We start from the raw sequence: 14,795 nt of genomic DNA, 5'->3' as shown, positions 1-14,795 counted from the left end.
AAGTCTCCACGCACAGCTGAAAACTTCTTTGAAAGGAGTTCAAAAATGTGAAGGAATTCTTGGGGTGGGGGGATTGCTCTATGGTTGTAGTTTGGGAAATTCATGAAAGCAGAATGGCAGTCCCTCTTGAACCACAGCTACTCAGGAGCTCTTTTGCATTCTTCCCTAAGCCTGCGTCGTGTGCTATAAATAGAAGAGCCTATGAAGAGAGATGCGCTCTCTTTGCCAACAGTCATTTTATTTTTTAGAAGTGTCTAGAGACATTATTCATAAGGATTCATTCCTGCACACTTTCCTGCTGAGAATCTCCCTCTCTTGACACTGTGGATGGTCAGCTTTGAAATCCACTAATGATCTGTGAGATACAGAGAGTGCAGAAAGAGTTATTTATTTTTTAAGTTAATACATGAGGAGTCCTTTTAGTTCTAGAAGGTTTTCAGGTATCTGGCTGTGCTATGTAAATAGGGAGCATCCTTTTCAAGCCAGCGTCTTTGATTTTGTTAGTCAGCTAAACTTTCTAAAGATAATTTTTAATAACCATAGAAACTTAATGACAATCATTTGATATGCTGACTGTATTGTGACTTGTAATCAAATACATTGTAGCAGTTATAGTGCAAAGTATACAGATATTTGCATACACTTAGATGGGTGGGTTTTTTTAAGGTTTAAAATGGGTGAATTTTTTTCTGCTTCATGTTGTTGTCAAGTGTAAAATATACGTGCAATAGACCCTATATGGCACTAGTAAAATAAAAACAGTCTACTCTTTGTACTTTGATGGGTAGATATCATGTTTTCAGATGTATGCTGATCAAAAGTCAAAATGTTGCCCCAAAAAAGAAAGAAAATTATAATGCCCTGGCATCCTGCTAAGAACACGATAGTAACTAGTGTCCATCAAGCTTTTACTCTGGAGAGAAAATTAATCTCTGGAGAGTTGGTTTAAGCTCAAATAGCCTATGCAAGAGGATCACCTGATAACATTTTTTAACTGCAGAATCTTGACCTCACCCCAGATCTCCTAAATCAGAATCTCAGAGAGATGTACATTTTAAGATCTCCATGGGAGATTCACTGGGAACATTATGTAGTTCAGGCCAGGTTTTAGAAGCCACCGACGTCTGAATCCATGCATTACGGAACTAAGACCTTAAAATCCTTGCTACTGCCTAAATTCTCTTGTCACATACACATGCTATGTCTTACAGAGACTAGTTCATGCACTTATGTTGTCTCCCCAACAAGAGCAGCAGCAACGCTTATTTATCCCATGGCACATGGCTCTGTCAGTGACAGAAGATACTGGTTGACAGCAGTTGGCAATAAATACGGTATTCTGGAGTACAGGTAAAATCTTCCCCAACATCTAAGTTCTCTCCCAAAGCTACTTTCCATTCAGAAAATTGTCCTGACCTCCTTAGAGGAAGATTTGCAAAACAGTTTTCTAGATGGTTTGCCTATTCCATGTGGATAATTCTCCCATAACTAATTAAACAGTGCCCAATAAATTCACAGCAATGTTACAACATCTGGAGTAAACTGAGTGAGGGAGGGTGACATTGTTTTAATCATTATCCAAAAATCGACTGTTACATAGGGTCCTTCAGCCTCAGGGCACTCACTTTCCTGGTTGACACTGCCATTTGCTTCAGGGTATAGAGAGGCACTGAAGTGAGTTACATGACAGCAAAAACAGCTGACTTGCTAGCTTCTGAAGAAGTTGGGATTTAGGAATGAGATTTTTGGCAAGATCTAAATAGGAGTAACCTTTAGATTCTGGTGTGACACAGCTGGTAGCAAAGATCTATTTTATTAAAACTATTGGTGAAGTATCTGGCTCTCCAGGAAATCTTTGGGGATTTGAAGGTACAATTTGAAGTGAAGTGTATACAGGTACCATCATCTGGCAAAATCTCAATTTGTTAAAGCTGATTCTTTCTAATAACGTACTAATGAAATACCAACATGGGCCAGAGGGCTTTGGACCCTTGCCCTTGGTTAGCCAGAGGAGGCATTTTCCCCTTTCATATAGTGTTTCTAGAGAATTTTTAGTTCACTCTCTGCTCTAGCTGTCTACTGATGTACAATGCACACAACTGTCATCTTCCCATGAATTTATACAAGCAAATTCTCCCAAGAGCTGATGAAAACAAAAAGGAAATGAGGCTTGATTTATCAATGGAACATGATTAAAATTAGTGTTTTCCTTGGTTTAACATAAAAGCATCTTAGGTTAAGTCTATATGATTGATTATATTAAATCAATCAATATTTAGATTTGTTTGACTTTCATATATGTGGTGTTCTCCTTTACTATAGAAAGATAAATTTGATCTAAAATGCAGCTTTCAAGAGTGTTATACTCCTACACTTTGTCCTAGAAAACATAAGCCTAATGCTGAGCTTTTAACTCCAAGTTAGGTGGGTAGAGGCAAAGTTACATTAGATTTATCCCTAGCCCCAAACAACATTAAGCTCCTAATTAACCTTTAAGTCACACCAGAAGGCATCTCTGTACCTGCCAGGTGGTCTGGCTATTCTTTCACCACTATTTTCAGGCAAGAAGGCACAATATTGACTCAAGAGTCCTCAAGACTTTGTTTTGTTGCCCCAAAACAGAAGAGTTTGTCTAGGGTGGTGACATTGATTTTTAATTTTTTTCCCAACTCTGGAAACCTATGAGATTTTCTACTATTTGAAAACTGCTAAGCAAGTTGCCCTGAAAGTTATAAAATTAGTAAATTACTGATCACTTACAGGATCATCTTATGTGTTGGCAAAATCTGAAGGTCTCAAAGCCTCACCCCAACAAAGCCAGCTTTACCAGCTACCTGATATATACCTTCTCCATAGTGCTTCACCCCATTAATGTTGATAAATAATATAAAGTATAGACACTTTTGGAAAGGGAAACCTCACCAGATTTCCAAGTCAGGTATTTATTAGTATGAAATATGATACTTTCCTGTGAGCAAATTTATTTTGGACTAAGGGGATTAAAAGATGTAAGGAAGCTATCAAGAGACCAGAAAGATGAGAAAGACAAGAGAACAATTCCATAGTGTAGGTAAAACCTACAACTAGATTGAGAGGAGGCTGAGTCATGAATACAAAATATGTTAGCTTCCTAATTTTCAGGGTGGTCCTGGCACCTACCTTAAGAGTTAACAGTCATGTTTAGAAGATAAGATGAAAGCAGGAAAGATAAAAACCTAGATCCATATATGGGAAGGTACATGGTGGACCGATGTAACAAGGAGAAAGGGAAAAAAATGGAAGGAAAGGACATCAATATTAAATGGACTGCATTTTACTGCAAGTGACAAAACTGCAACTCATACTGGCTTAAAAACTAAAAGGGGGTTAAGATACCTAGCTTATATAACTGTTGTGTAATGGTTGGATCTAATACCCAAATAATATCATCAATAATCTATCTGTCTCCCCCAGTCTCTAATATTTTCATTGTTACATATTAATTATTTATTCTCAGCCCTCTGGATAGGCAGATGCCACCAGCACTTTGGCCCTGGGGTCCATCCTGCACTAATCACTGTGATTGACACCAAGAGGTGGTCTGCCCCTCCCAATCAGGGGGCTGAGATTCTTGAGGGCTGAGGATCTGGAAGGGAAAACTAAAACTACTGTTACTTTAAAAGGGGAATAGAAGCAGGGAAGGCAGAAACCACAGATTTAAGTCATTCTGCCCTCTGGAGAGTGTTTCCCCAGCAGGTGAGAGGAGTATTTTTCCTGAGCTTTTCTTTCACAGGTGACTCTGGGCCTGGGGCCACCAAGCCAAAGTCTAAGCTGGAGAGCTGTGTAGTCATTACAGCTCCCCACTCTGCTTTTCTTTCCTAATTACCAGAAGGGTGGCTCTTGGAGGACTTGTCCTCTGTGGAGAAGGTTAGCCGCAGCTTGAAATTCCCCGCTGAGCTTGGAGCCTAAAATGGATTTTTCTAGTAGACATTTGAAGCACTTTATTGAGGCAACACCACACCTATTTAATGAAGCCCTGAAAAGGCACGTTAGGTGAAATAAAAGATGAGTTAAATAAAAAATAAAAATAGACTGCTTAAAATAGAATGCATGGCTTTGGACAATCTAAAAAGCCATTAATCTTCTTTCAATGTAAAGTATACAACTACAAACATTTATAAGTTTAAAAACACAGAAAGAGAAAGAGAAAAGAAAAAACTCCACTTACTAGACAAGACACAATTGTTAATTTTATTTGTGTGTGTGTGTGTGTGTGTGTGTGTGTGTAAAAGATCATTTTTTTGTTTTCTGATTGGTTTTATAATTGCTTTTCCCTTCTCAGTGATAGTGAAACTTGGTTTTGTGACTGTCCAAGGCTGTACTCGGGCAAGCAGTGCCAGTTTGCAACTTGTGAAAGCAACCCATGTAGAAACGGTGCCACCTGTGTTCCTAAATCCGGGACAGACATTGTCTGCCTCTGTCCGTATGGAAGGTCTGGTCTCCTCTGCATCGAAGGTAAGAGCTTTTCATTATTGGGCATGAACACAGGTAGAAGGGGGTGAAGAGGAGAGAAAGTCACTCAGAGAGAGAATCAAAGACAGTACCTGACTGAACAAATCCATCAAATCCTTTCCTTGGTTCTTTTCAAGTCAGTCAAGACAAGACCCATTAATGAGATGGATCACTGAGCAGGTATTTCTCATACCCACTGAGTAATTATAAAGGAGGTAATAAGTTTTCCCTGAGGTTAGACTACAGAAAATCTCTGTATTATTAAATCTCCACAGCATTCTAATGCTCAGAGAGTAGCAAGGAAAATCAGAAAAATACATAAAATCAAATTATTTTACATCATTTTGGCAAACTGAGGGTATAATATTAACAAATCTATGTATTGTAGACAAGTTGTTTTTATTTAAAGATAACAAAACCCATGACATGGTTATTATATCCCAGGAAACTAAATCAGAAATACAAGCCATGTTCCTCTCTTTAGGAAAATCTGGTATGTAGAAACCCTTTATTACAAAAATGTACAAGTAGCTATAATATAAAATAAGAATCAAATTGCCTAAGAATATAATATTTGCTTTGATATACAGAAATAAATGCTGTAAATATTTTCAGAAATAATTAAAAGTATTTGGTATTAATATTGAAACAACTCAGGACTGGACTTATTTCATCTTCATTTTCACCGTAACGATAAAAAAACAGTTTACCCCTTTGACACTAGTGGTATTCATTACCAAATTTTAGACTAAGGCTCCCAAAGTGAGCACAGACCCTACATCCTGGGAAACACACACAATGACACTAACACATCCAGACTGTGCTGACTCATCAAAAAGCTGGGGCCGCACACCTGATGCTACAGGCATGAAAATTGAAACTAGAATAAAGAAGAATCCGTGACCAAAAAGTATTGATGGTTTTGATACGTACATCTTTAAAGGCAACTAAGAGAACAGACTTGATGCATAGCTGAGAGAGGGGCTCTGCTGTGCGCGTGGCAGGACCACGTTAGACGCGAGCTTTATCTTTGCAATGAGCATCGTAGACGGACAGAACAGAAGTCTTGCCCTTCCCTATAAAAACCTCATGCTTCTTAGACATAATCATTCCATTTAGATAAAAACTATTGGAAAATGTAATTGATGGCAATAAATTTGATTACTAAAGGATAAATCATCAATTTCGCTTCCTGCTTGAAAATCACTGACCATATGAAATAAGAAATGAAGATTTACAAGAATATCTTCCCGTATTTACAAAAAATTCTTGTTTATTCCCCTCTCTTAGTCTCATTAGGGTTCCAAAGATGCAAAGATTTATGAATGATTGAGACAGAAAATATCACACCAAGTTTATTAGGCTCTTTGCCTCAGTGTCAGTAAGAAGAAATTCCTGCATGCTCCCACCCAGAGTAATGTCTCAAAACAATTAGCCTATCCATTAATGTTTCCACAAATGTGCCAGATCCATTTGAGAATCCTGCCCTTATAGAGCTTACCTTCTGACTGAGAAGATAAAAAGAAAATAGAAATGGCTCGAGACACAATATAAATGTTATGAAGAGAATTATGAAGGAAATGAGGATGGAGAAAGTGGCTGAGGAGGGTTGCCAATCTCACCACAAGAACGACTCCAGGAGAGGGGAGGTCAGTGCTGAGGCCTAAAGAGTAAGGAGGGAAAACAAGTCTCCAGGCAGAAGGTTCAGAAAATGGAAAAGCCTAAAGAGAGAGCCTGAGCCTTTTGAAGAATGAGAGGTGCTTCCATGGCTGGGGACAAGGAGCAAGGCTTAGACTCTGTTTCTGGAGTACTTAGGAAGCCATGGCCGGCGGGTTTCAAACAGGCACATGGTTTATATGTATCTGCTTAAACCATTTTGATTTTAGAGATTGATTTTAGAGGGCTTCTGTCTCTAATCCTGACAAAAGATAATTTTGCCTAAGACAAGGGTGATGGCAGTAGAGAATGAAATAAGTGAACTTGAGATTGGTTCTGGGGACAGAACTGGAAACTTACTGGAAAAGTAAGTGTGAGAAGGGCTGAGTCAAGAACAATGGCTGGATTTCTGTTTGTTGGTTCGTTTGAACTGCAGGTAGATGGTGGCACCCAAATCATTGCTTGGACCATTCAGGTACCAACCTGACCTCCAGGGGGTTGTCCAGAAAATGCTGAATATACGTTTACTCATTAGAGAAAAGAGTAGCGCAAACCAATTGAGCATGGTTCTTGCCCAGTTACAACTACACGTGAGAACAGTCACAGGAAAAACTGAGACTCTCTTTCTTATCTTGGCCTTTTTGTTAATACCAGAGGATTAAAAACTCAGCTTGTTTTATCAGCAATTGTGTTTGCTACATATCACTTTTCTTTCAAATTATAGCCATGTCTGCCATGCCAATGTATTCTTTGGGGGATAATAGAAAATATATTTATGACATTTCCTACCTTGTTGATGTTTCACTGGGGAATTCATTCCCAGTCGATCACAGCAGTGCTGATGGAGATGAACACTGGAAATGGAAAGCTCTAGCTGCCTTCTTCGTAAAGTGCTTGACTCTCCCCAGCCACACTTCCTGTGGCCTGTTCCTGCCAGGAAAAACCTCTTCTTATTTTCTTAACCACACGTCTTTCTAAAGACAAAAGGGAGATGTTTTCTCTTGTCTCTTGCCCTCTTGTGTCCCCTCTATAAATATTTCTTAATTTACCTTCTCCCAACCTAGGTCACTCATTGGACACAGGTTTTGAAGAAAGCAGCACCATCCTGATTGCAAGCCCAGGCCCTGCAATCAGTGTGCTGGGTTCAAATCCCCATTCTCTGCTGACTAGACAGCAGAGTGATCTCAGGAAAGTCACTGGGTCTCTCAGAACTTCAACTTCAATGAATATAATAATAGAACCTACCTTAGAGATTCAGTGAGAATTAAGTGAGATAATTCATGTAGAGTGCCTAACATGTTACTGATCATATAGAAAATGCTTTTGGAATAAAATAATGCCATTTGCAGCAACATGGATGGACCTAGAGATTATCATACTAAGTGAAGTAAGTCAGACAGAGAAAGACAAATATCACTTATATGTGAAATCTAAAATATGACACAAACGAACTTATCTACAAAACAGAAACAGACTCACAGACATAGAGAACAGTCTTGTGGTTGCCTGGGGGTGGGGGGGGAAGGACTGGGTGTTTAGGGTTAGCAGATGCAAACTATTATATAGAGGATGGATAGACAACAGGGTCCTACTGGAGAGCACAGGGCACTATATCCAATACCCTATGATAAACCATAATGGAAAAGAATATAAAAAAGAATGTATATATATATATATATATATATATATATATATATACACACATACATAACTGAATCACTTTGCTGTACAGCAGAAATGAACACAACATTGTAAATCAGCTATAATTCAATTTTAAAAATGCTTTTGTTTTTTAAGGGTGTCAAGCCAACATTCTCACATGCACAGTGAACTGCCACATCTTAATGTGGGAGAGGAGGCTGGATCTTCATCCCAGCTAAAAAGGAAACTTTCTAGGATGTCAAAGGAAATCAAAATTAATTTTCTTTTAAGAATTTTTCTAAGTTGGTGACACTCTTCACAGTGACTGGAGACAAGCCAGGGTATCACAAAATCAGGGAGGAAAGTGGCACCCCAGTGACAGATTATCAGCAGGCTGTTTAAGGACAAGATACCTCTATAAAGCAGCTTAATGTCAGGCTGACATTTTGTGATGGCATACTTCAAACAAGTGTAATTTTATGTCATGTAAGCTTGTGACTCTTGACAGCATCTACTCTAAGATCCAGATTTTTCTCTCCAACTCCACAGCTGCTTGATTGCCCTGCTGTTCACCTGACCTCAGTATCCTTCCTTTCCCACCATGTTTAAATCCTGTGTTTTCTAGCTCCTGGTTACAAAGAAGTGTTGAAAAGATCAAGTCCAATCCCAGAGGGGAGTAAGGAGATAGTGGACTGTGGCCACACAAAAAAGCATTCAGGAAAGTGATTGCACTTGCTCTGGGTTGAAGGCAACCCTTGAGAAGTCTGCATTTTCTCTTCTTTAAGAACTGAGGGAATTGTCTTTCTTTTTGTTCAGTGGGAAGGTGCATCCCTCCTGCCTTTCACTTTTTTTTCTATCTGTAAAGAAAAACAAAATTAGATTGACACATATAAAAAGGCAGCAATTAAAATAAGTACATGTCTCAACATACACCGAAATGCTTGTGACAAGTAGCCTTGATGGACACCTGCCAACGAATCCACTGGCACATGGATTAGCACCTTTCTTCTGTTTATGCAAGAGGCAATTCCAGCAGAGCAAAGTCACAGCTATTGTTCCAATAATTATTTACAAGTATTTTGTGTCTATAAGAAAATGAGTCTTTAAAAATATATACAAAAGTATCCAGGAAATATTTTCTAGTGAATGTCTTTCATGAGGTTTATATGTATCTATAACTAATGCTATAATCTTTCTCTAAAGGCATTATGCTTCCTACCAATGATTGGTGTTGGATTTAATTACCTATATGTACACACACATACATACACAAATACATTCACACACACACGCACACACCCATCAATTAAAAACAGTGAGGGGCTTCCCTGGTGGCGCAGTGGTTGAGAGTCCACCTGCCGATGCAGGGGACACGGGTTCATGCCCTGGTCCAGGAAGATCCCACATGCCGCGGAGCGGCTGGGCCCGTGAGCCATGGCCGCTGAGCCTGCGCGTCCGGAGCCTGTGCTCCGCAATGGGAGAGGCCACAAAGTTGAGAGGCCCGCGTACCCCCGCAAAAAACACAAAGAGATAAAAAAGGTATTTTGGGGATTTCCTTGGTGGCGCAGTGGTTAAGAATCTGCCTGCCAATGAAGCCATGAGCCACAACTACTGAGCCCTACTGCCACAACTACTGAAGCCTGCATGCCTAGAATCCATGCTCTGCAAGGAGAGAAGCCACCGCAATGAGAAGCCCATGCACCACAACAAAGAGTAGCCCCTGCTCCCCATAACTAGAGAAAGCCCACGTGCAGCAATGAAGACCCAACGGAGCCATAAACAAACAAACAAACAAACAAATAAATAAATAAATAAATAAATAAAATTTATTTTAAAAATTAAAATGTATTTTGACTTGGGGAATTATACCAGTTCTGGCAGACTCTGCTAGTTGCTTAACCAATATATTCTCTCCTTTTTTGTTAATACACCCCCGATTTTATTAGGAGCAGTAATGTACCCAGCTGAAATGCCTCAGCCTCCCTTAAAGCTGAGTGCAGCCATGAGACTAAATTATGAACAATCAGATGTAAGCTGAATATTTCTGAACCTCTGGAAAAACTTCTTAAGAGCAGAATGACCCCCAACCCTCCTTTCTTAAACCTGGAATGTGGATGAGATGATTCAAATTCCAAAAATCTTCATGGATCACAAGGCAACCTTGAGAATGGAAGATACATGCTAGGAGAGTGAAGCAAAAACATGAAATAAGCCTAAATCTCTGGTAACTATAAAACTATCACACCAGCCAGGGATTGCCCACCATCTGACTTTTGTTAATGAGGGAGAAATAATCTATTTGGTTTATGCCTCTGTTATTTTGCTATGTGGTATCTACTATATGTAGTTAAACCTAATCCTTACTAATACAATCAGTGTCAAAATTTCCCCAAACTTTATAACCTGATATGTTTTCTCAAATATTTCTGATTTTGTTACTAAGCTCTTAGACTCCTTTTCAAAGGGAGAAAAAGTAGAGGATTTCTTTTGTTATCTTATTTCATACTATACGTTTTAATAAATTATAAGTTTATAAAATATATTTTTCAACCCAATGGAAGCACGGTATGGACATTATTTCAATATTATAAAAGAAATATCCCAAGGTAAGCAGCAAAATGAAAAACTCTGTTTTTTCCAAATTAGACAAATAATTTAGAAAACAAATTTTAGATCTTACTTATGAAACATTACCCTTCTCTTAAAACTACCCCCATGAGACAATTTCTAACAATCACACTAAATAAAAAATCAAATTCGTTTGTAGATTTTCACATTTCAAATTCTACTGAGGTATGCATCTGTTATTGTCTGCTTTTAAGCAGAGAACAAAGACTATTCATCGAACTCTTCCTAATTTTTTGACTCCAGAATTCTGTCAGTAAAGAGCTAAACTTTAACAGCCAATTGTCCCTTCTGTTCATTCCAGGGCTTTGTCATTGTCTAGCAAGCTCCCAGAACTCTCCCTCCCAACACTGGCATTTTCTGCTTGTTAAAAATGTCTTTAAAATGGATCGACTATGAACAGAGGCAGAATTGTCTCTCCTGAATGTATTTATGGCAAACTGACTTCTTCAACAGTGTGTGGAAATGTAACCTCTGCAGTTTGTCCTGAGCTCACCAGAGAATTTAACTTTGCAGGTCTGTCAGTCCAGGCCTTCCCACAAAGAGTTGATTTTTTTGGTATAAAATGAATACTGTCAGATTCCACCACACCCATCAGGTTATGCTCAGTCAGGTTAAGAGTTGTGCAGCTGTGATGCCCCTGCCAGCGACAAGCAACAGAGAGCATGAACATGTTTTTTGTACATTTAAAAACTCTTCACAGAAAGGGACAATTGATTATAGTCTGAGTAAATTTATGGTGTATCAGAAACTGCGGTCAACATTTTGTAAAGAGGCAACGAAATTTATTGATTATTAGGAATGAAATAAATAGGGAGGGAGGTGCCACTGTGTTATGTAAATTGCCCACCACTCTATACACTGGAAGCAGCTATCCAGTTCAGGGTTTGTGTTTGTTTGTATTTACAGATGTGCTCATATTTTGTCTTTTCTAATATTTTGTCATCCCATGACTTTGAGCTTGTAAAAGGCTTCCTGTGTTCCTTAGGATGAGATAAGAACTGTTTAAACTCATGTGCAAACCTGACTGGACAGACCCTCACTTAACCCCAACGCACCCCTCCAATTCACACTATTTTGTGATTCTCTTGTTTTTTTAATTTTTTTATTGAAGTATAGTTGATTTACAATGTTGTTTCAATCTCTGCCTGTACAGCAAAGTGATTCAGTTATACACCTATATGCATTCTTTTTTTAGATTCTTTTCCATTATGGTTTATCGCAGGATATTGAGTATAGTTCTGTGTGCTATACATTAGGACCTTGTTGTTTATCCATTCTAAATGTAATAGTTTGCATCTACCAACCCCAAACTCCCATTCCATCCTTCTCCCTCTCCCCCATCCCTTTGGCAACCACAAGTCTGTTCTCTATGTCTACGAGTCTGTTTCTCTTTTGTAGATAAGTTCATTTGTGCCATATTTTAGATTCCACGTAGAAGTGATTTCATATGATATTTGTCTTTCTCTTTCTGACTAACTTCACTTAGTATGATAATCTCTAGTTGCATCCATGTTGCTGCAAATGGCATTATTCCATTCTTTTTTATGGCTGAGTAGTATTACATTGTACATATGTACCACATCTTCTTTATCCATTCATCTATTGGTGAACATTTAGGTTGTTCCCATGTTTTGGCTGTTGTGAACATTGCCATGAACATAGGAGTGCATGTATCTTTTTGAATTATAGATTTGTCTGGGTATATTCCCAGGAGTGGGATTGCTAGATCTTATGGTAATTCTATTTTTAGTTTTTTAAGGAACCTCCATACTGTTCTCCATAGTGGCTGTATCAATTTACATTCCCACCAACAGTGCAAGAGGGTACCCTTTTCTCCACACCCTCTCCAGCATTTGTTATTTGTAAACTTTTTAATTATGACCATTCTGAAAGGTGTGAAGTGGTACCTCTTTGTAGTTTTCACTTGTATTTCTCTAATAATTAGTGATGTTGAGCATCTTTTCATGTGTCTACTGGTCATCTCTATGTCTTCTTTGGAGAAATTTCTACTAAAGTCTTCTGCCCATTTTTCGATTGGGTTGTTTCATTTTTTGTTGTTGAGTTGTATAAGCTGTTTGTATATTTTGGAGATTAAGCCCTTGTCAGTCACATCATTTGCAAATATTTTCTCACATTCCATAGGTTGTTATTTTGCTTTTTTTTTTTTTAATGATTTTCTTTGCTGTGCAAAAGCTTGTAGGTCCCTTTTGTTTTTATTTTTATTGCCTTGGGGGACTGACCTAAGAAAACATTGGTACAATTTTTGTCAGAGAATGTTTTGCCTATGTTCTTTTCTAAGAGTTTTATGGTGTCATGTCTTATGTTTAAGTCTTTAAGCCATTTTGAGTTTATTTTTGTGCATGATGTGAGGGTGTGTTCTAACTTCATTGACTTACATGTAACTGTCCAACTTTCCCAGCAGCACTTGCTGAGGAGACTGTCTTTTTCCTATTTTATATTCTTGCCTCCTTTGTCGAAGATTAATTGACCTTAGGTGTGTGGGTTTATTTCTGAGCTCTCTATTCTGTTCCATTGATCCTTATGCCTGTTTTTGTACCAATACCACACTGTTCTGATTACTATAGCTTTGTAGTATTGTCTGAAGTCTGGGAGAGTTATGCCTCTTGTTTTGTTTTTTTTCCCTCAGGATTGCTCTAGCAATTCTGAGTCTTTTATGGTTCCATATAAATTTTTGGATTATTTGTTCTAATTCTGTGAAAAATGTCATGGGTAATTTGATAGGGATTGCACTGAATCTGTAGATTGCCTTGGGTAGAATAGAGTCATTTTGACAATATTGATTCTGCCAATTCAAGAGCATGGGTTATATTTCCATTTCTTTGAATCCTTTTTATTTCCTTTATTAATGTTTTATAGTTCTCAGCATACAAATCTTTCACTGCCTTGGTCAGGTTTATTCCTAAGTATTTATTTTTTGGTGCAATTTTAAAAGGTATTGTTATTTTACATTCCTTTTCTGATATTTCATTGTTAGTGTAAAGGAATGCAATGGATTTCTGAATGTTAATCTTGTGTCCTGCCACTTTGCTGAATTCATTTGTTAGATCTAGTAGTTTTTGTGTGGAGTCCTTAGGGTTTTTTATATATAGTATCATGTCAGCTGCATATAGTGACTATTTTACCTCTTCTCTTCCAATTTGGATAACTTTTGTTTCTCTTTCTTGTCTGATTGCTGTGGCTAGGACTTCCAGTACTATGTTGAAGAGAAGTGGTGAGAGTGGACATCTTTATCTTGTTCTAGACTTTAGTGGGACGGCTTTCAGCTTTTCACCACTGAGTATTATGTTGGCTGTCGGTTTATTGTTAATGGCTTTTATTATGTTGAGATATGTTTCCTCTATTCCCACTTTGGTAAGAGTTTTTATCATGAATGGATGTTGAATTTTGTCAAATGCTTTTTCTGAATCTATCAATATGATCATGTGGTTTTTTACTTTTCTTTTGTTAATGTGGTATATTACATTGATTGATTTGCATTTGTTGAACCATCCCTGTGAACCTGGGATAAATCCTACTTGGTTGTGGTGTCTGATCTTTTTTATGTATTGTTGGATTCAGTTTGCTAATATTTTGTTGAGAATTTTTGCATCTATATTCATCAAAGATATTGGCCTGTAATTTTCTCCTTTGATGGTGTCTTTGTCTGGTTCTTGGTATCAGGGTGATGGTGGTGGCTTCATAGAATGTCTTTGCGAGTGTTCCTTCCTCTTTAATCTTTTGGATGTTTGAGAAAAATTGGTATAAATTCTTCTTTGTATGTTTGGTAGAATTCACCTGTGAAGCCATCTGGTCCAGGACTTTTGTTTGCAGGAAATTTTTTTATTATAGATTCTATTCAATATTTCACTTCTAGTGATCAGTCTGTTCAAATTATCTATTTCTTCTTGATTCAATTTTGGTGGGCTGTATGTTTCTGGAAAGTTGTCCATTTCTTCTAGGTTGTCAAATTTGTTGGCAAATAGTCTTTCTGTTTCTCTTTTAAATGCCAGCCACACACCACACCATCCCTGCCTCAGACTGTGCACTGTGTGAAGGTAGACATCACCTTGCCTGGGCCATCACCACAGTGGTGAAGGGGCCAAAGGTGCCTGCATGTGGCAGGCTCTCAAATTCTTGCTGAATTGCAAATGATTTGAAAGTTCTTGAGAATATTCATGTAAGCTGTTACCCTGAGTGTTCTACTAAACCTATTACTTAGAGGGAAGTCAATAAGTATTTGTCAAATTGAAAAGGTAAACCAGTTAAATAATCAATGAATGAAGAGTCTAATATGGAACTTTCCAGAAGTGTGTTCCACAGCACACTAGGGCAACAGGAGTGGGTTGAAATGAACTAACATTTATTGGGTGCTTGCTGTA

At 38.0% G+C, this 14,795-nt stretch overlaps 1 protein-coding gene across 2 annotated transcripts in view; it reads left to right on the top strand.

The window, feature by feature from the left end:
• EYS (eyes shut homolog) overlaps positions 1 to 14,795 on the top strand; it is a 1,767,714-nt gene that overhangs the window by 1,592,251 nt on the left and 160,668 nt on the right. For both annotated transcript variants that reach the window (XM_024133056.1, XM_024133057.1), the window contains exon 34: positions 4,322 to 4,494. In XM_024133056.1, coding sequence (XP_023988824.1) covers positions 4,322 to 4,494 — 173 coding nt within the window. The remainder of the gene's footprint in view (positions 1 to 4,321; positions 4,495 to 14,795) is intronic.

Source organism: Physeter macrocephalus, chromosome 10, assembly GCF_002837175.3.
Source record: "Physeter macrocephalus isolate SW-GA chromosome 10, ASM283717v5, whole genome shotgun sequence".
NCBI classification, from domain to species: Eukaryota; Metazoa; Chordata; class Mammalia; order Artiodactyla; family Physeteridae; genus Physeter; species Physeter macrocephalus.
Note: the sequence above shows the minus strand (reverse complement) of the source record. Positions and strands in the feature narration are given on the sequence as shown.